The 25,038-nt window shown below is 39.7% G+C and overlaps 2 protein-coding genes and 1 non-coding gene across 4 annotated transcripts in view; 1 reads left to right on the top strand and 2 right to left on the bottom strand.

Moving 5' to 3' along the window:
- Positions 1–5,022: 5,022 nt before the first annotated feature.
- On the bottom strand, positions 5,023–10,946 carry ORMDL2 (ORMDL sphingolipid biosynthesis regulator 2). The gene is made up of 4 exons (XM_026711252.2): positions 10,815–10,946; positions 8,325–8,499; positions 7,816–7,967; positions 5,023–7,295 (listed from the first exon to the last, which is right to left on the bottom strand). Exons 2-4 carry the CDS (start codon positions 8,496–8,498, stop codon positions 7,160–7,162), a joined length of 462 nt encoding a protein of 153 aa, XP_026567037.1. The 5' UTR covers position 8,499; positions 10,815–10,946; the 3' UTR covers positions 5,023–7,159.
- LOC113443204 (U6 spliceosomal RNA) lies at positions 6,010–6,116 on the bottom strand. The gene has a single exon (XR_003375079.1). It is a non-coding gene; the product is annotated as a U6 spliceosomal RNA (small nuclear RNA).
- A 218-nt stretch (positions 10,947–11,164) lies between the features above and the next one.
- The window catches only part of SARNP (SAP domain containing ribonucleoprotein), a 61,676-nt gene continuing 47,802 nt past the window's right edge, over positions 11,165–25,038 (top strand). For both annotated transcript variants that reach the window (XM_026711251.2, XM_026711250.2), the window contains exons 1-4: positions 11,165–11,226; positions 12,152–12,251; positions 17,538–17,584; positions 23,506–23,573. In XM_026711251.2, the coding sequence (XP_026567036.1) occupies positions 11,191–11,226; positions 12,152–12,251; positions 17,538–17,584; positions 23,506–23,573 (251 nt within the window). In that variant the 5' untranslated portion in view covers positions 11,165–11,190. The remainder of the gene's footprint in view (positions 11,227–12,151; positions 12,252–17,537; positions 17,585–23,505; positions 23,574–25,038) is intronic.

The following is a 25,038-nucleotide window of genomic DNA, read 5'->3' as shown; positions in this document are numbered from 1 at the left end:
GTGATCTTTTTTCCAGTCCAAGTAGAAGTGCTTCACCTGAATGGGGCTCTTGGATATATCACTAAACCAATGACAGAACTAAGTTAAACACACCACAAATTTACTGAGGATACACTCCTGAATAGAAGTTAACTGCCTGCTGTTGATAGTCAGGATAGACATGGGGGCAGATACTGGTGGTAGTTCCCAAAGATCATTCAGGGGAGTCTGATGATTTATATAGAGGCAACTTTAATGGACAGGTTTCAAGTCTCTTTGACTTAGACCAGTTAAAGGCAACTAGGAGGAGTTACCCAGAGTTACCTGACTACTTAAAGCAGGGATTCCTAATGGTGGTTGGTTTTTTTGCCATCATACCTCCCTTTGTGTAATCTAAATGTACATCTGTATCCTACGGTCAACTTTCAGCAGGGCGAAATGGGATATCATTGGGAAAAACATTTTGAACAAAGGTAGCTCAAATGGGCAAATTTACAGAATGTATCCAAAATCTGGTACCTACAAGTCCTGAGAGTTGAAATTAGGCAAATTTTATAAAACATTTTTGTGACATGAAATTATCGTTAAAATGTATGACATAATGACGCAAAACTTTTCCTGTGCTGTTTGTGCTGTACAGTTCAACACGGGTTATTTTCAAGGCAAGATAACTTCTCTGAATGCATCTCAACTTTTTCCAGGGAAGAGAGTACATTAGCTCTGCCACTGTTGAAGGCATTGAGGAATCTGGTATGACAGCAATCCCCAACTTTTGCAGGTTCTTGGACTGGCAGTAGCAACGGCAGTTTGGGAGTAGGGATGATTTTGAATACGCGTCCGCACAAGTGAAGCTTTGCGTGCTCCCCTGCCACTTGTGTGGCCCGGTTCTCAACAAGCCACAGATGGTACCGGTCCAGACTCCTGTGGTAAGGAAATAGCTGTGAAATGAGGACCCAATAGAGCACAGTGCGTAGCACCTCCCAAAAAATCTGAACACCAAAATAAACATAAATGAACAATGGAAACAATACAACAAAGTTTGGGGAAAGATGGATTTATTGTAACAATGTACAACTAAAGGGTCCCTCACACTCCCCTGGATTCTATGGACACCTCCCCAGTAGAAAGACAATTCATCATTTGGGAAACCCCCACTTAAAGCTATTCATTATAACAATGGTTGTGTCGGAAAGAGACTGGAGTGGCTCTGACTGAAACAGGAAGTGACCAACATCTGGTTTTGTACTTAGCAAAACATCAGAGAATCCCATTGGGACATTGCAGAATGGGAGCACTATAGCTTTGGTATGCTTTAGCGAAGCTGGGCCACAGATTCCTGTAAGAAAACACCTGTCTGATCTTGATGAATATAAATCACCAGGACCTGACTGATTACATCCCAGAGTTCTAAAGGAGCTGACAGATGTCATCTCAGAACCATTGTACCACATGTTTCAAAAATCCTGGAGAACTACGTGAGGATGTGAGCTGATGTGGTTTCCATGTTCAAAAAAGGGGGGGGAAAGCCCCACAAAACTATAAACCAATTAGCCTAACATCCAGTAGTGTTGTGATGACCCGGGGCGTGGCACAAAGGCAACGCAGTCAAATAAGCAAAAAGACTCCCCTTATTATCTCCAACTTTGCACCCAATGTCCAGGTTACCTTTGGCTGGAGAAAATTTTTTCCAGGAACAGCCTTTAACTAGAGAAAATTCAGTCCAAAGCAAGGTACATACAAGCTGTTAACTAAAAATCCAAACAAACCAAGCTGCGGTAATTAACTTGACAGGGCAGGAGAAGGAATTTCAGACTTGAAAGCAGGGCAAAACTCACACAATTGGGAAGATGCCAGGAACATAGATAAGCCACAACAAGACCAGATAAATTCATGATTTGCTCCCAATAGCTTGCTACACGCAGCTTCCCTTTTTAAACACTGTTCCCAGCTGCAGCTAATGAAGGGAATCAGGGCCTTTTCCTCCCCCCATAAGCCACGCAACTCACATTGCTCCCTTCCTGCGTGCCCTAGGATGAAGAGGGGGTGGGCCTGGGTCTTCCTCTGAATTCCCTCTCCCTTGCTCTACCTCTCCCCTGTTCTGCCCAGCTGGACTTTGCCCTTCCTGTTTCTTCCACAGCCAAAATGAAATTCAACATACAGAAAAGTAAAGTCTTAGACTTAGGCAAGAAAAACCAAAAGTACATGTACAGATCAGGTGAAATCTGGCTTAATAGCAGTAACTGAGAGGGATCTTGGGAATCCTAGTAGACAATAAATTAAATGAGCCAGCAGTGTGCAGCAGCAGCCAAAAAAGCCAATGCAATCCTAAATTGCATTAACAGATTGAATCACGATCACGTGAGGTACTAACACCCCTCTATAAAGTCTTATGTTGAGATTGAGGATAATTTTTATAGCAATAACGTGAGGCAGGTGTGGTGAGGGATTCAACAAATTACAAACCATCAACCGACCAATGTCATCCCTGCTGAGGGGATGCTTCATTGGAAGAGAAACTGAATCATTTCTTTGCTTGCTTTGAAGTGGAGACATCAGAGACAGATAAAATACAACCACGAGCCAATTGTAGCCCCCACCTCATTGTGGAGGAACAGGAGGTGAGGAGCATTCTGAGGGCTGTGGACCCTAGAAAGGCTGCCGGTCCTTACGGTATCTCTGGCCGAGTGCTTAAAGACTGTGCTGATCAGTTGGCTGGAGTCTTTAGAAGAATCTTCAATCGGTCTTTATCCCAGTCCACTATTCCATCTTGTTTGAAGGCTTCTATCATTGTTCCGCTGCCAAAGAAGTTCCCCTCAATAACCTCAACGATTACAGACCAGTGTCACTCACTCCTATCATCATGAAGTGCTTTGAAAAAATTGGTCTGTTGGCACTTCATTTCTAGTCTTCCGCATACATTTGATAAAGACCAGTTTACATACAGAAAAAATAAATCTACAGAGGTCGTTATAGCCATCACTCTTCAAACTGCTCTGATTCATCTAGAACAGCCGGGGGGCTATGTGAGAATGCTTTTTGTGGATTTTAGTTCTGTGTTTAACACAATTCTTCCACATAGACTAGTGTCTAAATTTCTGGACCTTGGCCTTTCTAATTCAATCTGCCTTTGGATTATGGATTTCCTATCTGGCTGCTTCACTGTTATATAAATACAACAGTGGTGGGACTTATCTCTGGGGGGATGAGTCTGCCTACTGAGATGCTTTCGTGGTGTGGAGACAATAACTTGGTCCTCAACACCAATAAGACTAAGGAGCTTATAGTGGATTATAGAAGGAACAGATCAGACATCCAGGCCTTGCTTATCAATGGAGACCGAGTGGAGCAAGTGGCCAGTTTTAAGTTTCTGGGTGTTACCCTAAAAGAGGACCTGACCTGGGGTGCTCACATTGCAGCACTGGTCAAAAGGGCCCAGCAGAGATTATACTACCTGAGACTTCTCAGAAAACACCAACTGAATGAGAAACTGCTGGTGACCTTCTGCCTCTGCACCATAGAGAGCATTTTTACTTACTGCACCTCTGTATGGTTTGCCAATTGCACAGTGGCAGATAGGAAAGCACTCCAGAGGGTTAATGTCGTTGCCCAGAGGATCATTGGTTGCCTTCTCCCCTCTTTGGAAGAGCTTTATAGATCCTGTTGCCTTAAGAAAGTTCAAAACATTTTAAAAAATCCATCTCATCCTGGGAACCCTTTTTTTGAACTATTACCATCTGGCAGATGGTACAGAATAATAAAAACAAGGTCAAATAGGCTGAAAAACAGCTTCTATCCCAGGATAGTAGCTCTTTTGAATTCTGTATAGTGCAGTATTGGTGCGGTGTCGTGGGTTTCCAGTTCAATGTGTGAAGGATGTGTGTTTGTGTTTATTTTCATGGTCATGGTCATGATGTGCACTGAAGATGGTATTTGATTTCATTGTACGAGGTGCAATGACAATAAAGTAAACTAAACTAAACTTAGTAAGGCCGCATCTAGAATACTGCATCCAGTTTTGGTCACCACTATAAAAAAGGTGTTGAGACTCTAGAAAGAGTGCAAATAAGAGCAACACAGATGATTAGGGGCCTGCAGGCTAAAACATATGAAGAATGGTTGCAAGAACTGGGCTTGGCTGGTCTAGTTGAGCAGGGGTTAGACTAGATAATCTATAAGGTACCTTCCAACTGTTATTCTGTATTCTGACTCAGAGAATTAATGCCCCTCATGGCTGAATGCATACCGAGATGTCTTGTTTCTCTGATTTGACAAGTTAGCTGAGATTAAAAACAGCAACACAAGGAGTCAAACACATTTTCTCTTTGGGTTTATATAAATAGCTGCTCTTATCAACTCTGAACAGCATACATTCCAACTATTATAAATTGGATTAAAAACATACAGTGCTAATTAGAGTAAAATAGCAATGATTACAATGCTTAAAATAGGACATAGTAAGATATAAACCAGAAATTAATTCAACCATCAAGCAAAAGATCATTTCTGTTGCTGGAGGGAACAGATTGTAACACTCCAGCCTCCAAGGCCTGTATCTTTTGAAAGTGTTCCTAAAATCCAGCTGGAAGGGAGCCATTTGGATATGCGGGCAAATACTGTTCCAAAATGGGGGAGCATCTAAAGAGACGTGTAATTGTTGCATGGGCATACTAAATGGGGAGAAATGTCTCCCCAAGCTCATCAAAATGCAAAATAGCCAATCCAGGAAGACAGAACAGGAACATTCTGCTTTTAAGATGGGCTGAGATGAAACAGGAAAGGGCAGCTTTATTCTGCCTTTTGCCTGCTTTCTCACATGAAGCAACTTTTCCAGAGGTGGCTCAAAGCAAGGCAGGCAGAAGCCTCCACAAAAATTTGGAGTTTTAAACCAGAAAAAAATACAGGGGCTAGTAGATTAGCTTTTATGGCAAATGATTTCAGCAGTGATGCTTTTGCTATGGTTAAGGTTGGTGTTAGGTTTTTATTCTATCTGTTCAGTATGTGTCTAGTCGAAGGAACACCAATTGAGATGATCATTTAAAAGTCATTATTGAATTTAATCCGGAAACTTTTTTATTAGGTATAATAACACAAAAATGCAATAAAACAGATAGATATATTATGTTACATATATTAACAGCTGCAAGGATTTCGTACGGACAACTATGGAAGGAAAAAAGGATTCCATCAGAAGGCATGGTTATTAAAAAAATAATAGATTGTATAGAGATGGACAGGCTAACGATGAAAGTAAAAGACAGAGAAGATTCAATTTATTATAGGGCCTGGGATGCCCGGTATGAGTGGTTTAGAAATAAAAAGAAAATAAAATGGCAATTAGGAAAAAAATGAATATGTAAATATACCATGGAGAAGATTGAGATGTAAGGATAAAAGATATTGATTTATAGTAAGAGTAAGATGTAATGGTAATGGAATAAGTAAATACATATACTGATAAATGTGAGGAAATGCAAAAGACGTCTTGATGTTGATAACAATGTATAAAGTTTTGTTTTATGTTTTTTTTAAAATTTGGAAAATTAATAAAAATTTTATTAAAAGTCATTATTTCCACTTTGGGTTTTCAACCCTGGTACAGTGAACTTCAACTGGCTGGGGAATTCCAGGAGTTGAGGTTCACATGTCTTAAGGCTACCCAGTTTGAGAGAGACCAATTTTCTAGATAACCCTATAAAAGCTGATCTAGTTTGGGAGGGTGCAAACATGCTTTACATGCTAATGTAATAGTAACACATCTAGTTCTTACTTAGACTTGTAACTACCTTGGATGCTTTTTTATTGGCCACTTCCACAGTTAATGGTAAGGAATGAGAGAGAATAAAGTATACAGTCCCTTGTGGATTTCTGAAGCAAATTTTAAACCACCATTTTAATATTTAGCACACACTTTGATCAGAAAAAAAATAGCTATAAAGCATGTTTGCTGATAACTATAAGCTTGTGTTTATTTTTTTACTTTTTAATGTTTATTGTAGTCAAAGAAAGCTGCAGAGAGGCCTGTTCTAGTTGCAAAATATGAAACGCTTCACGAATTTGCGTGTCATCCTTGTGCAGGGGCCATGCTAATCTTCTCTGTATCGTTCTAATTTTAGTATATGTGCTGCCGAAGTGAGCACATGCTTGTGTTTATTTGTTTTTGACTATCTTGCTCTTTTAAAGATGGCTATTTGAAATACCAGTAACCAGAGCACTCATCTTGTACTTCAAACATATTCCTTCGATGTAACATTGGATTGCTTTCATGGATGTGTGAAGAAACCTCATCAGAAATGAGATTCCTGTAGCCTGTAAACTGGTTAGAGATGTCTGCCCTATAAAAATAAGGACTTTTTTTCTAGTACTTTTTAAACAAACTGGGGAACTATGATAGAAACTAACAACAAATAAGGTTCATACACAGATTAAATGCCCATGTTTTTAGCTTTTTATGTTGACAACTTCATGGAGCTGATATAAGCAGGGTTGATAAAAGAACAAAAGCAGTACAGAACACTGACTAAATGTATAATTTAATTTGCATCTGCCAACTTCAATGTTGTGTTACATTGTCCTTTTATAACCAGAAAACCTACTTTAAAGGGGGAGGGAGTAGAGGGGCAGGGCAAAAGGGAGTACTCCATACCTTGCATTCAACCGGAATGAACAAAGTTATGCTAATACGTTCATACCACATGAGTATTTACAAAATATATTATCTGCACAGCTTAGAACCATAAGTATGAGACCTGACACAGCAGGCTAATTCACTTTCCTGAGTGGGAAAACTCTGGAAATTTATAACAGCACAACCACATTTGAAGAAAGACAAGGGATCCCAGTCCCCCACCACTAAGGACAAAAGCAGGAATTTTTTTACACAGGAGAGCTAGAGAACTCACGTTCGCATGGCCACTCAACTATTGTTTCATTCCTCCAGAGAATTCCACCCCTAGTATAGACTAGCCACAAGAAAAAATGGCTTAGATTTCCTTGCCAGAAATACCGAAGAATGCTCCATACAGCTCAGTCATTTGACCAGTGGCAACTCGGCCTGCCTCACCCAGCAAAACCTGGTTCCAGAGAGTCCGAGGTGATGCAACCACAGCTTTGCCCACACTTTCTTGGCAAAAGTTTTCCTTTGGAAGAATAACGTGTCAGCAGTGCCAAGATCCCTTCCACTTCAATACTGGTTGATACCGAAGAGACGGACCCCATGGAACAGGGGTAATTTGGGCAAGAGGACGCTTAGGAGTGAAGTGGTGTTGATTACGAAGTGCACAGGGTCATATTTTGTATAAAAGCTGGTTAAAATGTACCTGAAGGGTAAGAAATATACTCGATTAGTGACAGATGTGCGCTTGAGCCCCTTCAATAGCATTGAAATTCAAGTTGTACATGGCTGATAATCATTATGAGCTAAGGCTCCCAATTTCAAATGACTATGAAGACATTATATAACACATGGTACTAGGAGGCCCAATTCATACACATGCAAAATGTAAGAAATATTAATATTTAAAAGCCCTGGTGGTGCAGAGGTTAGAATGCAGTACTGCAGGCAAATTCTGCCCACAGCCTGGAGTTCGATCCTGACAAGACTCGAAGTTGACTCAGCCTTCCATCCTTCCGAGACTGATAAACTGAGAAGCCAGATTGTTGGGGGCAATATGCTGACATTGCAATCCACTCAGAGGGCTAAAGCACTGTGAAGCGGTATATAAGTCTAAGTGCTATTGCTATTATTGATTAAAAAATAATTAAAGTAATAAAACAATTAAATCAATTATAGCAGCAATTTTAATAGCAAGGCTGACCTGAGCAATACCCAACACTTACAGGATGATTGGGGAAATGCTTAAGAATTTGCGGGAGGATGTCCATTGTGTGCCATAGTCTATCTGCTCCCAATGTGTGAGTAAGCGATCCTTGCCCTGGTCAGGCGTTTCAAAGGGAGTCCCTTTCACTGTATGGAGAAACCAATACATCACCTGGAAGGAGCAAAAAAAAAAAAAAAAAAGAAGTAACAATCTCTTTCTTTCTTTCTTTCTTTCTTTCTTTCTTTCTTTCTTTCTTTCTTTCTTTCTTTCTTTCTTTTTCTCTCTCCCTCCCTCTCTCTCTCCCTTCCTCCCTCGCACTTTTCAGTAAATGTGTAAAATCACCTAGGGCAGGACAATTTTGAAAAAAAAAAATCCTAAATAAATTGTACAGTGAATGAAATCGCAGTGGGATTGTAATATGGGCATTGGCGGTATAGGAAGCTCCCAAGTTTAAAAGCTGTATCTTTGTATCCTAAATGCTTGGAACATGGCCAATAAATTGGTCAGGAATCAAGAGTTTTGACTTACCAGGTTATGGATAACATTAGTTAGAGTCCAGACCACAGGGACACTGAAGAAGGGAATGCTAAGAAAGATGATATGGAGCACAGCCACAGAAATGATGTAAGCTAACCAAATGCCTCGGCTGTTCATCACTCGCGTGTTGGGATTCATCTCACTGTGGGCTACTCCAACATTCATGCTGTTAAGAAAAATACATAGGTGTGTATATGTATAGACACCCAGATACTGGTATTGGTGTGTGAACGCACATCAGAAAACCTAGAACAGGCCCTCTTTAGGCTTGGTAGCTTGGGGTGTGGAAGAACAAACCTGAGCTCTATGGAGTCAAATCAAAATACTGCTCAGAATCACTCAGTTAATCCTTGCACATCCCCTAATTTCCTCATAAAAATGGGGGTAAGGATAGCTATTAAAATACTTGTACACTAGTTGACAGTAATCTTTACAATGCTCTTTTCCCACAAAAAAGGCAAGCATCTAAAATTGAACCAGAACCTTCACATCACCAGATCAGACCATAATAGTGGATATCATCAGGATCATCATACCTTATCCCAGGGGTCTCCAACCATGGCAACTTTATGACTTGTGGACCTCAACTCCCAGAATTCCATGGCTGTCTAGAGAATTCTGGCAACTGAACTCCACAGGTCTTAAAAGTTGCCAAAGTTAAGACACCCCTGCTTTATTCCATGCTGTAAGATGAACTTATCCAGGAGCTTCTTGTAGATGTAAAACAGGAATGGAACACTGTTGGCTAGATCAGTGCCCCCCCATCCTTTTGGGCACCATGGACTGATTCCACAGAGTGTTTTTTCCATGGACTGGAGGGGCATAGTTTTGCATGCTGCCTGCATCTCGTGGATGGGGCTTCACATGTTTGTGTGGCCTGGGTTCTGGCATGATGCAGCCCGGTGCTGCTCCATGGACTCGGGGTTGGGAACCCCGGCCTAGATGTCTCCCCACTATCAACTTCAACTGGAACAAGCCTAGAGGAGGGAGTCACTTGCTTTTATTATCAGAGCCATAACTGCCAGGCATAACAAAGCAAACAGTGACAAAACATCTAACTGTGATGACTTCATTATTGTTTCCCCAGCACAACTGTTTTCTTTTTAAAGATACTGTGGCATTTTTCATTGATTGGATATGAACAGCAGGATTTTTTAATGGACTATTTTAATGGATATAAACAGCTGTGGAAGAAAGAATATAAAGCATTGCCAGATAGCACAAACAGTCTGAGGTTGAGAAACTCCAGAGCTTCTTGCAATGGAACATTCACTAGCACTGATGTTACCTAGTTAGGCTAATGAAACATCTGCAAGAGAACGAACACGCTCAGAGAGCACCAAGGACCTCTCACATTCATGGATCTCAGCCTTCCTCAATCGGAGGTTAGGGCAACACCTTCTGGTCAGCAGGCTCTGTAGTAGCTCCATCTCATCTGAAGGGCTGGAAGTTGGGAAAGGAGAAGATATTCTACACCGCTCAGGTGTCTTGTTATTTTAGAAAGGGCACTGAAAACCTCCTTCACTGTGCAGAAGACCTGGATGTAGAATAAAGTGGAGGGCATTCTCGCTCCCCCTTCAGTCCCCAACCCCTGGTCCGTGTCATGCCAGCAATCCAGGCCACGCAAACAAGCAAAGCTCCATCCGTAAGATGCAAGCAGCATGCAAAACCAAGCCCACTCCAGTCTATGGTGAAATCTCTCTCCATGAAATTGATACCTGGTGCCCAAAAGGGTTTTTGGGGTGGAAGGTGAGGGGGAAGGGCTGATCTATGCCACAGTCTCCTGCTCCACATCTACAAGAGGCTGCTGGATGAGGTCATCCTTACAGCATGGACTAAAGCCGGGGTGTCCAACCTTGGCAACTTCCATTGCCTGAATTCCCCAGGCAGCCATAGAATTCTGGGAGTTGAGGTCCACCAGTCATCAAGTTGTCAGGGTTGGAGACACCCCCAACTCCCCCGGGATAAGGTACGACAGCAATTGCACTTCGACTTAGATACCGCTTGAAGGTGCTTTCCAGCCCCTCTCTCAGCGGTTCCTGGTGGCGATATCGAGCTTTGTATGCCCACTATGGGCTGACTTGGTGGTGTGATGTGAAGGCTCTGGTTCAACTTGAGATGTTTGCCTTTTGTGTGGGAAAAGAACACTGTAAAAGATGAACTGTCAACTAGTGCAGGCGTCCCCAACCGCTCAAACCTCACCCACACTCTTCCGTCCGTGGATCGGCATCGGTCCGCCGCGTGCCAGCAACCGGGCCACGCAAACAAGCGAAGCCCCATCCGTGGGATGCAAGGAGCACGTGAAACCATGCCCCCTCCGAGCCGCGGAGAAACCTCTATCCGCGGAATCGGTCCCCTGTACTCAAAAGGTTGGGGGCGGGAGGAGAGTTTCGCTGCGCCTGAAGGATCCTTTTTCTTCTCTTCTCCCCCGTTCTCTCGTCGTCCCCCCCGGTTCTACTCCGGCCCTCATCAGCTGCCTACCTGCCACCTTCCGCGACGGCTCCCGCCGCTACAACAAGAAGAAAATCCCCGCGGCAGCCTCCTTTTCCACCGTCTGATACGAGGCGGCAGGTTTCTTCCACGTCTCCTGTCTCCACTTCCTCCTCGCCAGTCAGCAGCCGCTCCGGCCGGCCGCTTCTTTCCTGTTGGTGGTTTCCTTTCCGCCCCTCTTTTCACCCTCCATCCGGTTCCTCACCCGCCAACCAATGGCGAGGGCCGACATTCGGAAGGGCAGGGTTCGAGTGAGAGCGCGGCTTCGGATTGGGCCAGGCGTTCGGCGAGGGTTCTCGGGGGCGTCGTGGGGTGGGGGCTGTTATTGTGAGCGGGGAGTTAGATTGTTGAGGGAGGCGAAGCTAAGATGGCGGCGGAGACGGTGGAGCTGCACAAGTTGAAGGTATGGAGGCTGCCTTGGGCGGAGGAGCGCGTCTTTCGTTTGCTCTGGGGAAGCGGCGCTCGGCCTTCTCCTCCCTCTCGACCGTAGGAAGAAGCTGCCTTCCTGTTTGGGTGGGTGGGTTAGCGGGCGGGCTTCTTTGTCAGCCTTTTCGAGAGCGCGGGAAAGAGATGATGGGATTCTCCTCACGTCGGCACGTCTGGAGTCTTGTCTCCCAGCCCGGACTGAATTCTTCTTGGCCGGTGGCCTTTCCCTTCCAGCGTGGTTCTTCTCTTTCCTTTTCAGAGAACAGCGCCCCTGTTTTCAACCTTTGCTTTCGGGAACTGTAAACCGCTTTGCAAGCGTGCTACGTGTTGCTTTTTGTCATCCTTTTCCCCCCTCTTTTTTTTGCGACTTTGCTCCAGGAGGCATTGAACAAGTAACGCTTTTTGGGATACAGTATGGGAAAATCGGAGGTTGCCTACTTGTCGGGCAGCTTGTTAAGCATGAACGTCATTAATGTATCGTTACCACGATCTAATACTTTTAAAATGATGGGTCCTAGTTGAGGTTCTTCATTGAACAGTCTTAATGATTTTTGAAGAAATTCTTCAGTTTTCTTGGTTTCAGACTCACACTGATGCTTTTCTTTCAAGGTCATCTTGATGTAAACATTGGAGAGTCCTCCTTAAACGACAGTGTCTACCTGCAGGAGTGTCAACTCTACAGGTAGACCAGATGAGGAAAACGGCTTCACAGGAAAATTAAAGCTATACTTTATTGAGATAGGCTATAGTAACATAATATTGCCTATTTCTTTGAAGGTCATGTCTTTCACTTGTTAAAAGGAGAATGATTCGGCTTCATTTTAAGAGCTTTGCTTTAATTTTTATATGTCTGTAGGAAATCACATGTTTGATTAAGGTTAAATCTTTTCTACTTTTAACAGCTTGCGGAGTTGAAACAAGAGTGTTTAGCCCGAGGATTGGAGGCAAAAGGAAACAAACAAGATCTCATCAATAGACTCCAGACATATCTAGAGCAGCATGGTAGGTTCCTTGCTATTCTTTGGTAAGATCTTCCTTGGTTGAAGTGTACGGTATGTTAATTTGTAGCATATGTAATCAGATATTCTGTAGAATAGGACAAGAAATGTTAATGTATTTACTTCTAGTGGAGGTATCACAGGCCTACATCCACTCTTAATTCTTTTTTTCTTAACTCCAGAATAGAAGTAATATAGTGTCATGAAGAAAGGCATGATGAGAGAAAGATGATGGTGACAGCTGCATTCTTAAGAATTAAGCTCATTAGAGATTGCTTGCTAGTATGATTAGAGTCTATGACAAATGTTTATTTTTCAGTAGGAAGAAAATTTTCTTTATAGCTTAATCTTGGGGTCTCCAGTCTAGTGCCTTTGACAGATCTCTTCATGTTTAGTTTACTTTACTTTATTGTCATTGCACCTCGTACAATGAAATTAAATACCATCTTCATTGTATATTATGACTGAAAATAAACACAACCACACATCCTTCACATTCTATACATTGAATTGAAACCCCTAATATTGCATTAATATTGCACTATACAGTAGAATTCAATAGAGTTACTGCCCTGGGATAGAAGCTGTTTTTCAGCCTATTTGTCCTTGTTTTTATTATCCTGTACCATCTGCCAGATGGTAATAGTTAAAAAAAGGCTGCCCAGGATGAGATGGATCTTTGAGAATGTTTTGAACTTTCTTAAGGCAGCAGGAGCTATAAAGCTCTTCCAAAGAGGGGAGAGGGCAACCAATTATCTTCTGGGCAATGACAGCCCTCTGGAGCAGCGGTCACCAACCTTTTGGACCTCAGGGATCACTAAACTCATAATTTTAAATCCCGCGGACCACAAATATGAATTTTTACTGACAGTGGCTAGCTGACATTTTTCCAGGGTCTCTGCAGAAAGCAGCAAAAACCCTGGGAAAATCCCCCAAAAAAGTCTGCAGGAAAATTCCCCACCCTGTTTTCCTACTGATTGACCATTCTTTATTTGGGATCGTAGGATATCTTCTCCAGCTCCATTCTCAGGGGGAGGAGAATGGCTTCATGCAAGGAAAGCAGCAGAAGTCTTTCTTTCTCTCCCCAAACTCCGCCAAAAATGAGTCTTCACGAAACTTTTTGCTGCAGCGCAGCCTCTTGGAGCAGGATGCTTTGCAGGGTCCCAAAGACTCATTTCTGGTGGAGTTTGGGAGAGAGAAAGAAAGACTTTTGCTCCTTTCCTTGCGTGCAGCCAAAAGCAGAAGAAGAAAAAAGCGGAAAGAAGCAGCCCAGTGGCCAGGCAAGGCGTGTTGGGTGAGTGGGCAAGTTTCCCCCCTCACTACTTTGTGTTGTTCGCAATGCAAGCGACGCAAGCCTTGTGTTCTTGCAGGCCATGTGGGTGGTGCAGCCTTGTGTTCCTGCATAGCCTGGATTAATTGCTTTGGGGTCACATTTCTCTGCAGACCACCAAAACTTTCTCGCAGACCACCAGTGATCCCCAGCCTTTGGTGACCACTGCTCTGGAGTGCTGTCCTATCTGACACTGTGCAATTGGCAAATCATACAGCGGTGTAGTAAGTTAAGATACCCTCTATGGTACAGTGATAGAAGATCACCAGCAGTTTTTCATTCAGTTGTTTTATGAGAAGCCTCGGCAGAGATTATATTACCTGCGACTTCTCAGAAAACAATATCTGAATGAAAAACTGCTGGTGACCTTCTACCGCTGCACCACAGAGAGTATCTTAACTTACTGCACACTCTGATATCCTCAGAGTTCTATGTTCTACCTGATATTTTTACTAATGTCATTGACTGCACTATCATGGCAGCTTTTTATAATTTGGATAGGTTTTCTAGCTGCTGTAGTGCCCAAGTATTGGTTTAATATTAATGTCTATGGAGATTCTCAGCCATCCATGTAATGGTTATCCCAAAGGTGCTTTTTCAAGTGGCAACTGGGCTTGTTTTTCTTTGAAGACATTTTGCTTCTCATCCAAGAGTTGTTGAGGCCACTTGGAGGCTTATCTGTGCTTCTCTGAAATTTCTTTTAAAATCTGATTTGAAAGTAGGCTCAAAGAGACCATCCGTGTCAAAATTGAACAGCCCTCTCTCAACAGAGAGGGAAGGATACGACATCATCTATCTCCAGTCTATAACATAATCCTTTCAGCAGTTCCAAGAATGTTCCACACCCGTTTGCACTATTTAGGTGACCCTGGCAAAGATAAACCTCCAAGTAGCATCAACTACTCTAAAGAATGCAAGAGAACAGCTGTCTGCAAGGAATATAAATCCTTCCGTCCTAAATTTGACCTTTAAGAATTGGAAACTAAAGGTGAAGTGAAGAAAAATAAATGAACATTTATCCAGGAAAGATAAAAGTGATTTTTTGTGTTTGTGTATGTATGTGTAGGGCAGATAATTTTTGAATTTTTCAAAAGAGAACTGAGCAAGTTAATGTGTATTCTAGTTATTGGCAAAAAAAAAAAGAGGCTGGATTCAGGTATCTGCCCATGGAAAATTTATCTGTGTAATATGTATTCTTAATTGTGGGTAATGGGTAGACCGATCTAGGAAATTACAGCCTGGATAGTTTAACAACTGGTCTAAGAAAATTGATCAAACAAAATTGCCAAGCATATTTAATAATACATGTTCTTGAAGAAAGAAGCAATACGATTGCTGCATGAAAAAAATGGCTTAATTCAAAAGATATGGTGGGCTGACTCTGAATGTGTCATTTAATTGAAACAGTATGTAGATTAATATAAAATCTATATTAATTTAAAATTCTTTATTTGGTAAACGGTATGTATTTTTAAGTAGCATTAATGCAATTCAAAATCATACTACATTTTTCCATTCAGCCAGAACACAGATCAGTAAACCTTTGCAGGTCTGTAAAGCAAAGCAAAGCAAAGCAAAGCAAAGCTGAAGTAAGATCACAAGAACAGTTACTGTTTCTGTTAGTAACTATTTCACTGAACAACTGTTGCCAGTCCCAATTAAAGTCACTAAACGAGGATTACCTGTATCTTTGTTATTACAGATTTATACAACAATAATACTTTATTGACTAGCCATTAGGTCATATTAGAATACAAAATACAAAACACAGATCAGTAATAAGACCATATGTTAGAAAATAGAGTAAAAGACATAAGTAAAAGAAAATGCAAATAATTCCTGTGTCATCCCCCTAATCTCAGAATAGTTAAAATAAACATGGAGGATATACTCATAATATATATACATATATACTCACAATAGTTGTTGAAGAACAAGTTTCCCCATCTTATCACATTGCAACATCATAAAATTAAGGTTTTTGAAAAAATATAACAAATTCTTCAACTGGACAAATCTGAATGCTGAGATCAATCTTGGGGCGACATAAATGTGACTCCAATGTGGCTGCTATCTATTATCATTGAATTTATAGAATTTATTATCTTTTTTGTGGTTGTAAACTAGACACTAACCTCAAAGGAGATATCTAATATTGGATTGATCTTTAGAGGAGAAATCATGGAGGAGCTGAAATTTTATTTTGCCAAGCTGACAAAAAATTCTGGCCAACTCTGACACTGATTTGTCTCCATTAAAATGTTGCCAAATAAAAACAAATATCCCTCCTTTTACGGTCTCCAATGCTGGCATCTGAGATTTAGGAATAATTGTATTTTCTTATAATTTGCATAAAATGTAATTGAATCATTTGTGTTCTAAAAGTAAGCATTAGTAAAACGACTGAATGAAGAACATGCTAGCTAAAAAAACCTTCTATACATGTATTTGTATATTTTAAACAATATACCAAATATGTTTCTGCTGTTATAGATGGGTTGCAAAATAGGTTTGGGTCATGTATAATGGGACTTTTTGATCTAATATATCTAGATTCATATATGACACCAAGGTATAACTTAATATGATTTGGCCTAGTTCCCTTTCTCACAGTAGAAGCCACAGAATATCTAAGCATCAAACCAGTTTTGGCTTGTTCAAACTAAAATTGAAAACTAATCAAATAGACTTGCTCTTAACTAAAAAATATAGGAATGTGGTGGCTCACATGGTTGGGACACAGGGCTGACAATTGGCAGGCTCGTGTTGAAGACCTTGTTGCTGCCCCATGATAGGGTGAGCTCCTGTCACTCGCTCCTGTGGGGAACTGCAAATAGATAGAGGGGTACTACATCAATGGGCAACTTAACAGGGACATGAAAGGAGCCCCCAAACCAGGCATCCCTTGGGCAATGGTGATGTTGCTGGCTAGTCCTTTCAACCCAGAAGCGCCTTGGTACTTCTGACATGAGTGAGCGAGCTAAATTATAGATTACCTTCCCAGATATAAAGAAAATATGCCCTTGAATTCAAGAAGACTATGGATACAATTGTATTGGTTTTTTTGCAACATTGTCATTTGCTGCTGCATTGTTTTGAAATGTTTTTGACTTTCCAATGTAGCCTACAGCCTCAATATTCCCTTCGGTACTGCAGTTTTCATCCAAGCACTATTTAGCTTCCAGGGTCAATCAGATAGGAAAACCATTTATGCACAGATAATTGACATTAAAAAAGCAGACCTTGCATCTGTGGGAAAACTCTAGGATGATGATGATGAATTGACATTAAAAAGATGACTTCTAGCTTTTATTATTTATTTATAACTGCTTTCATTTTAAACTTTCATTTTTAAAAATGTCAAAGCCACTCCATTGCATAATACATGTAAGAAAATGTAGAAGTAGCATGTTGTACAGTCAACACAATAAATCAGCTATCAGTGCAATTGTTGACATGTTAGATGGGAATTGAAAAGGGAGTATTGGCCAAAATACTTTTATTTAATGATAGAAGCCCTAAACTGTACAGGCCTTCCTATGTGTACAGTGTATAAATTAGTATTCCAGTTCAATTTACTACTTCTACTTTGAGGTGTTTTGGATAACTCTAAAAAGACAAATATGTTAAAACTGAAAAAATATATTTTAAGTAGAGACAGAATAGTATTTAAACATCTAGGGCAGACCACGGACTGGTACTGGTCTGTGGTCTATTAGGAACCAGACTGTGCAAGTGACAAGTAAGCAAGTGATGTTCCATCTGCATATGCACAGGATTTAGATTGAGCATGAAATCATTCCCCCTTCCCCTGCCCCAGGTCTGTAGAAAAATTGTGATCCATAAAACCAGTCCCTCATGCTAGAAAGGTTAGGGGCAACAGATCTAGGTTTCAATATGTCTTTGGTTTATAATAAAAATATTTTAATTAATAACTTCATTTTCCCCTGAATTATTTAGCCGAGGAAGAGGCAAATGAAGAAGACGTTTTGGGAGAAGAAACAGAGGTAAATCTATGTCATACTATCATAGCATCAATTCTTTAATCATATAACAGTGGATTGATTTGTGTAGGAATATGCTGTAAATGCTATATAATTTGTGTTAGCAGAATTCCTGTTCAGCAAGAATTTTTAATTTTTAATTTTGTTTCATTAAGGAGATCAATTTGCCTTCCATTTCTTTCATACCTGAAAAGCTTAATTAAGTGTTCTTCATATTATCTTTGAGTGAAGTAAACTTAGCCTGCAAATAACTTAGAAATATTTTTATAACAAGTATTTAGAGGTTCATTGTAAACCTCTGTGTTGTTTCCAGTACTAGTTTTAGATTAGTATTAATTATTTTAAAAATGTCTATGATACTGTCCAATAACAGTTTGGATACATACTATCTATTGGATCTGCTGAGCCCTCGACATTGATTTTGAAAATTTGAATAATATTCCAGATTCCTCTTGGTCATTTGGGTCTGAAAAGGTCAATTTTCATGTTTGTTGCCATGTATTTTGAGAATCAGGAAAGTCTGCAGAGCAGTCTGGCTACCAGCAGGATAGTATCCTCCCCTCAGTGTGACTGCAGGGTGTCATATCAAACTAGATTGTGCCCAGCTCTAATTGGAGGGCATATACCAGTCCAGTATCTGATTTATTTATTTTTAATATAAATGATGCTGTGCTTCAGTGGTTAGATGGCCTAGAGTAGACATTGGTATTCGAACAAAGGTCATTTTAACTTTTATATTTGATTGTATTTACTAATTTAGGTGAAATGTATATTGCTATTAATGTATATTGCTAGGCTGTGTATGATATGTTATACACTAAATAATAATATTTTTAAACGATGCAATTTTATCAGTGTTTTGTTATTTTTATAAATGTGTTAGGAATCATAACAAAATAACAAAGCATTATAATTCATGTAGCCTAGCCATTTCTAGTCTATATGGATTATAATAGGAAAAAAAATCTATTTATGATAATCAGAACAGTACTGTTTATATTGTCATGTTTAGTGTATCTGATTATTTGTCAGTACAATAAAAGATTCCTTTGTGCTCAGAAACAGAATAGTTTATGTACAGGTGAAACTCAAAAAATTAGACTATCGTGCAAAAGTTCATTTATTTCAGTAATGCAACTTAAAATGTGAAACTAATATATGAGATAGACTCATTACATGCAAAGCAAGATAGTTCAAGCCGTGATTTGTCGTAATTGTGATGATTATGGCTTACAGTTACAGTTCATGAAAACCCCAAATCCACAATCTCAGAAAATTAGAATATTACATGCAATCAATAAAACAAGGATTGTACATAGAACAATATCGGACCTCTGAAAGTTATAAGCATGCATATGTACTCAGTACTTGGTTTGGGTCCCTTTTGCAGCAATTACTGCCTCAATGTGGCGTGGCATGGAAGCTATCAGCCTGTGGCACTGCCAGGATGCTTCAATAACGGCCTTCAGCTCTTCTGCATTGTTCGGTCTCATGTCTCTCACCTTTCTCTTGACAATGCCCCATAGATTCTCTATGGGGTTCAGGTCAGGCAAGTGTGCTGGCCAATCAAGCACAGTAATCCCATGGTCATTGAACCAGGTTTTGGTGCTTTTGGCAGTGTGGGCAGGTGCCAAGTCCTGCATCCCCATAAAGCTCATCTGCGGAAGGAAGCATGAAGTGCTCCAAAATCTCCTGGTAGTCAGCTGCGTTGACCCTGGACTTAATGAAGCACAGTGGACCAACACCAGCAGATGACATGGTTCCCCAAATCAACACAGACTGTAAACTTCACACTGGACTTCAAGCATCTTGCAGTGTGTGCCTCTCCATTCTTCCTCCAGACTCTGGGTCCTTGGTTTCCAAATGAGATGCAAAAGTTGCTCTCATCAGAAAAGACGACCACTGAGCAACAGACCAGTTCTTTTTTCTTTAGCCCAGGTAAGATGCTTCTGACATTGTTTGTTGTTCAGGAGCGGCTTGACAAGAGGAATATGACATTTGAAGCCCATGTCCAGGATCCATCTGTGTGTGGTGGCTCTTGATGCACTGACTCCAACCTCAGTCCACTCCTTGTGAAAGTCCCCAACACTTTTGAATGGCCTTTTCCTGACAATCCTCTCCAGGCTGCAGGCATCCCTGCTGCTTGTGTACCTTTTTCTTCCACATTTTTCCCTTCCACATTACTTTCTATTAATGTGCTTTGATACAGCACTTTAGGAACATCCAACTTCTTTTGCAATTACCTTTTGAGGCTTTCCCTCCTTATGGAAGGTGTCAGTGGTGGTTTTCTGCACAACTGTCAGGTCAGCAGTCTTTCCCATGATTGTGATTCCTACTGAACCAGACTGAGAGACCATTTAAAGGCTCAGGGACCCTTTGCAGGTATCATGGCTTAATTAGCTGATTAAAGTGGGACACTTTAAGCCTAGAATATTGAATCTTTTCACAATATTCTAATTTTCTGAGATTATGGATTTGGGGTTTTCATGAGCTGTAAGCCATAATTATCTCAATTATGACACATCACGGCTTGAACTATCTTGCTTTGCATGTAATGCGTCTATCTCATATATTAGTTTCACCTTTTAAGTTGCATTACTGAAATAAATGAACTTTTGCACGATAGTCTAATTTTTTGAGTTTCACTTGTATCTTCAATTACTATAGTGGGGAAAATATGTTTTTTTTCTTCAAATATTTGAAAACACAGTTTAAGCTGTTTCCAGTCTGCTTTGAAAATTGATTTAGGTGTAGCTATTAACTTGCAATTTCCATATTACTAGCTTAAATAAGTTTTGGTTTTATGTAAAATCTTTGTGACAACTATTAGAAAGGGCTCTAAAAGTATTGAGGAATAATGATCAGCTAAAATGGAAGTAACATTTTTTATTTATAAATATTATAGATCTTTGTTATAGATAAGATTCCTAGATTACTTATTTTGCTTGTGCAAAATATAGAAATTTACTTTTTGTTATATATAACCAGACATTTTTAAAAAATCAACTTAAAGTAATCCATAAAAATATAACATGTTTTTAGGGTCTCATTTTCCAAAGTCAGCATCAATCAAAAAACTCTTAGGAAAGAATAAAAGGGAGAAAACATTTTATAACAGGGCTGATTGAACAGAATTGGATCAATCCATCTATCCCCTGCTACTTTTTTTCTATGGCTGGCATAGAAATCAAATGTTGCAATGATTTTTTTTAATAAGCTGGCACATTGCCTGAATTAAATTCTTAAATACCTTTGACTAGCAAGAAATCTGCTAAAGATATAAAAGCATAATTTTCCCAAAAATATCAAAAAGTTATAGAAGTCAAACTTCGTAAATTCACATAAAAGTAGTTATATTGGGGCATGAGTGGAAAAATTAACACTATATTGAACTGTAATTTTATATGGTCATCCCAAGTTTTTAAAAATAATCAGATAAGTTCTGACCTTTATGCTTCATTAGAGCTGTGGTGGCACAGTGATTAGAATGTAATATTGCAGGCTAACTCTGCTCATTACCAAGAGTTACTAGCTCAAGCCTTCTATCCTTCCGAGGTCAGTAAAATGAAGACCCAGATTGTTGAGGGCAATATGCAGATATCATAAACCATCCAGAGAATGCTGTAAGGCACTGTAAAACAGTGCATTCAGAAAGTATTCTGACCCCTTCACTTTTGTCAATTTTGTTATGCTGCAGTCTGATTTTACAGTTGGTGAAATTCACTCTTTTTTTCTGATTAATCTATACTCAGTATGCCATAATGACAAAGTGAAAACAGAAGACTAGAAATGTCTGTAAATGTATTAAAAAGAAAAACTGAAATATCACATTGGCATAAGTATTTAGACCCATTTGAAATTTAGCTCCAGTACCTCCCATTTCTTTTGATTGTTGCTGACATGTTTTCTACATCTTCATTGAAGTCCACCTGTGGTAAATAAAATTGTTTGGACATGATTTGAAAAGACATACACTGCTCTATAGAAGGCCTCACAGTTGGCAATGCATACTGTAGCAGAGCTAAAGACATGGGCTCAAAGGAACTGCCTGCAGAGCTCAGAGACAGGATTATTTCAAGGCACAGACCTGGGGAAGGCTGCAATAAAATTTCTGTTGCACTGAAGTTCCTAAGAGCACAGTGGCCTCTATCATTCTCCAATGGAAGAAATTTGGCACAACCAGGACTCTTCCAAGAGCTGGTCGCTCAATCAAACTGAGCAATTGGGGGAGAAGGGCCTTAAGAAGAGAGGTGACCAAGACTCCAGTGGTCACTGACTGAGATCCAAAGTGTTCCAGAAAAACAGCCATCACTGCAGTCCTCCACTGATCCGCGCTTTATGGCAGAGTGGCTAGATGAAAGCAAAACACATGAAAGCTTGTTTGGAGTTTACAGAAAAGCACCTGAAGGGCTCTCGGACTGTGAGGAACGAGATTCTTTGGTCTGATGAAACCAAGATTGAACTGTAGGGACTCAGTTCGAAACATTATGTCTGGAGGAAACCAGGCACCACATATCTCCTGCCCAATACCATCCCAACAGTGAAGCGTGGTGGCAGAATCATGCTTTGGGGATGTTTTTCAGCAGCAGGGACTGGGAGACTGGTCAGGGTTGAGGGAAAGCTGAATGGTACAAAAGCAAAGTACAAAGATATCCAGCGCTCAGGACCTCAGGCTAAGCTGAAGGATCATTTTCCAGCATGACGCTGATCCTAAGCACATAGCCAAGACAACACAGGAGTGGCTTAGGGACAACTCTGTGAATGTCCTTGAGTGGTCCAACCAGAGCCCTGACTTGAATCTTACTGAACATCTCTCGAGGGACCAGAAAATGTTGTTCACTGACAGTCACCATCCAACCTGACTGAGCTCGAGAGGAGTTACAAGGAAGAATGGCAGAAAATCCCCCAATCCAAATGTGCAAAGCTTGTCGCGTCATACCCAAAAAGACTTGAAGCTGTAATTGCTTCCAAAGGTGCTTCAACAAAGTACTGAGTGAAGGGTCTGAATACTTATGCCAATGTGATATTTCAGTTTTTTCTTTTTAATAAATTTACAGAAAAAAATTCTAAAATTCTGTTTTCACTTTGTCATTATGGCGTATTGAGTGTAGATAAATGAGGAAAAAATTAATTTCAAGAACTGTAGAATCAAGCTGCAGCATAGCAAAATTGACAAGTGAAGGGGGACTGAATGCTTTCTGAATGCACTGTAAGTCTAAATACTATTGCTAGGGCTATTGCATTTTTTCTTGATGACAGTTATTTTTGCTTTGAATGTGACTCGAAAAGCACCAAATTTGGCTCTTCAGTTCAATGAAGAAAATAGTAATAGTATTGTGATTCTATAGCATGAATGTATATATTCTTACATATTTCTTCAAATTATCCCCAGCTTTTCATTGCTGGTGTGTTCTCTCTTATGTTCTCCTACAAGAAAACTATGTATTTTACCTCAAGTTGGAAGCCATTCTGAGTCTTAAATGCAGGAATTATATTTCCAGAAATGGATAATACAGATGTATTTATCTTCCTTAAAGTCTTTCAGAAGAACATTGGTGCAGCTGAATGTCACTCTAGTTAAGAATAATTTTTAGGGCCCTGTCCGCACTCCACTCTCAAATGCTATCCAGTAGACGGAATTACAATACAGATTAAATACTGGGCATGGTGCCCCCAAAAAAAAAAAATAAAAAAAAATCTGTTAAATATTTCCAACCTCAAACTTGCAGGCTTGTCTTTTGACCAGTTGTGGTTGTGGATCGTTTCATAGGTGAAATTCTATGAATGTTTACTTTCACTCATAATTTTCTCATTAATGTTTACTTCAGTAAGGCCTATATGTAAGATTGGGCTGGAACTGTTTGTGCAGCCTATATATTCTGCTTTGTACATTCGCTCTCTAACTTTTAATATTTACATTGCAGGAAGAAGAACAGAAGCCTTTAGACAATCCCATTAAAGAGGAAATGACTACAGAGACCTCTCCTGAAATGTAATTTTACTTCAGAATATATATATTGGCCAAGTATCACTCATTTATGTACATTTTCAGAATTTATTTGCAATTTGTTTATTGCAACTCTCAATAAGCAAGTGGATTATTAATCTGGATTAGGAAGGATTAGTGATGGATTACATTTGAAATAGTGTGACATTTTGGAAATCTCAAGTGTGAGTACAAAGAAGCTAAATATAATTGACCTGAATAAAAAGCCAAATTTAATGAATCTTATTTAAAATAAGTATAGTCCAGAATTCTGTAATTTAACATCCAGTCCTCATGACTCTTTTGTACTTAAAACAGATTTACCTAATATCTAAGTTTGTAACACTGCATGTATTTTACCTTTGATTTTTAAAGAAATTAACATTCTTTTCCGAAGCATTTGGAATTGTGTTCTAGATAAAGGTCATTTATATCAAGTATATAACCAAAGCTGTTACAGTCCATTCTCCTTCCTTGAATGACATTGCCTTATTTTTCTGCATATACACTAAGTTTCCCTTTAGATAAAGATTTCAAATTTAGTTCTATCAAAACAAAGCTATTAGAAGTTACCCCTGTATTAACAAAGACAAAGCAAAGATACACAGTTTAGCTTGCAGTGCCCATTCTCATTGCACATCAAGGAACAGGCAAGTTGTAAAAGCAAATAGGGCCACCTGTGTCAACGACATGCTTTAAAAGCTAAAAGAGAGAGAACCAAATTGCCCATTTGGCCTTACTGCCATTCGTCAGCTGAACATTTGAAGTAAAACACAGGGTACTCCTGTGGCCCAGTCAAGCAAGCAGGCATTCAGATTGTGCTAAAAGAGGTCAAGGAGGGTGAACTTGTAGCTCGTCATGAAATTATCATGTATGACACATACTGAAAATTATGTTTAAGGTAGATAAACAATAGGCTTACTTGTGATTTTGTCATTTACTTGCTTTCCAAGCTTAGATTTTGACAGATAAAATAATTCTTGTAAAATAGTTTGGGTTATCTGAGAAGTTAAATTTTAATCCAGTTGTTTATGGGGCAATTTTGTACTACTCTTCAGACTAAAAGACTTTCAGATACATTAGGGGGAAAATATTTTTTAAATGCATTAAGAATACTAACTAAAACACAAATATGTAACACAAAAGTGATATGTTACAACACTAAAATAAGTATTTTAGTCTATTACACTTTCACACCATTTTTAGGTAAACAAGCTTTATATATATTGAAAGAATCTGCCTGTGTGTTTTACTTAAAAGCAAGGTAATAGTATATTTCCTTTTAAATTGTTACATTTATATAGCTACCTATCTCACTTCCATGTCTATTGGCATTTTACAAAATTAGCAAAACAGGATTTAGACCGTCAAAAATCTAATTCTTTCCAAATATAAATTTGGTAGCCTAGAATCCTACATGGATTTGCTCTTAGGTGTAATATAGCTGCATTTATAGTGCAATGCAATCAAA

The sequence above is a fragment of the Pseudonaja textilis genome, chromosome 2 (assembly GCF_049901715.1).
Source record: "Pseudonaja textilis isolate UNSWEBS1 chromosome 2, rPseTex1.2, whole genome shotgun sequence".
NCBI lineage: Eukaryota > Metazoa > Chordata > Lepidosauria > Squamata > Elapidae > Pseudonaja > Pseudonaja textilis.
This window is presented reverse-complemented; position numbering and strand designations above follow the sequence as displayed.

What these genes read in the sequence shown, in the direction of transcription:
- ORMDL2 (XM_026711252.2), bottom strand. Translation starts at nt 8,498, where the DNA reads ATGAATGTTGGAGTAGCCCACAGTGAGATGAATCCCAACACGCGAGTG. An exon ending in CTAATGTTATCCATAACCTG is followed by an intron (nt 7,968 to 8,324) that starts GTAAGTCAAAAC and finishes TGCTCCTTCCAG; the next exon opens with GTGATGTATTGGTTTCTCCA. An exon ending in AGCATTTCCCCAATCATCCT is followed by an intron (nt 7,296 to 7,815) that starts GTAAGTGTTGGG and finishes CTTACCCTTCAG; the next exon opens with GTACATTTTAACCAGCTTTT.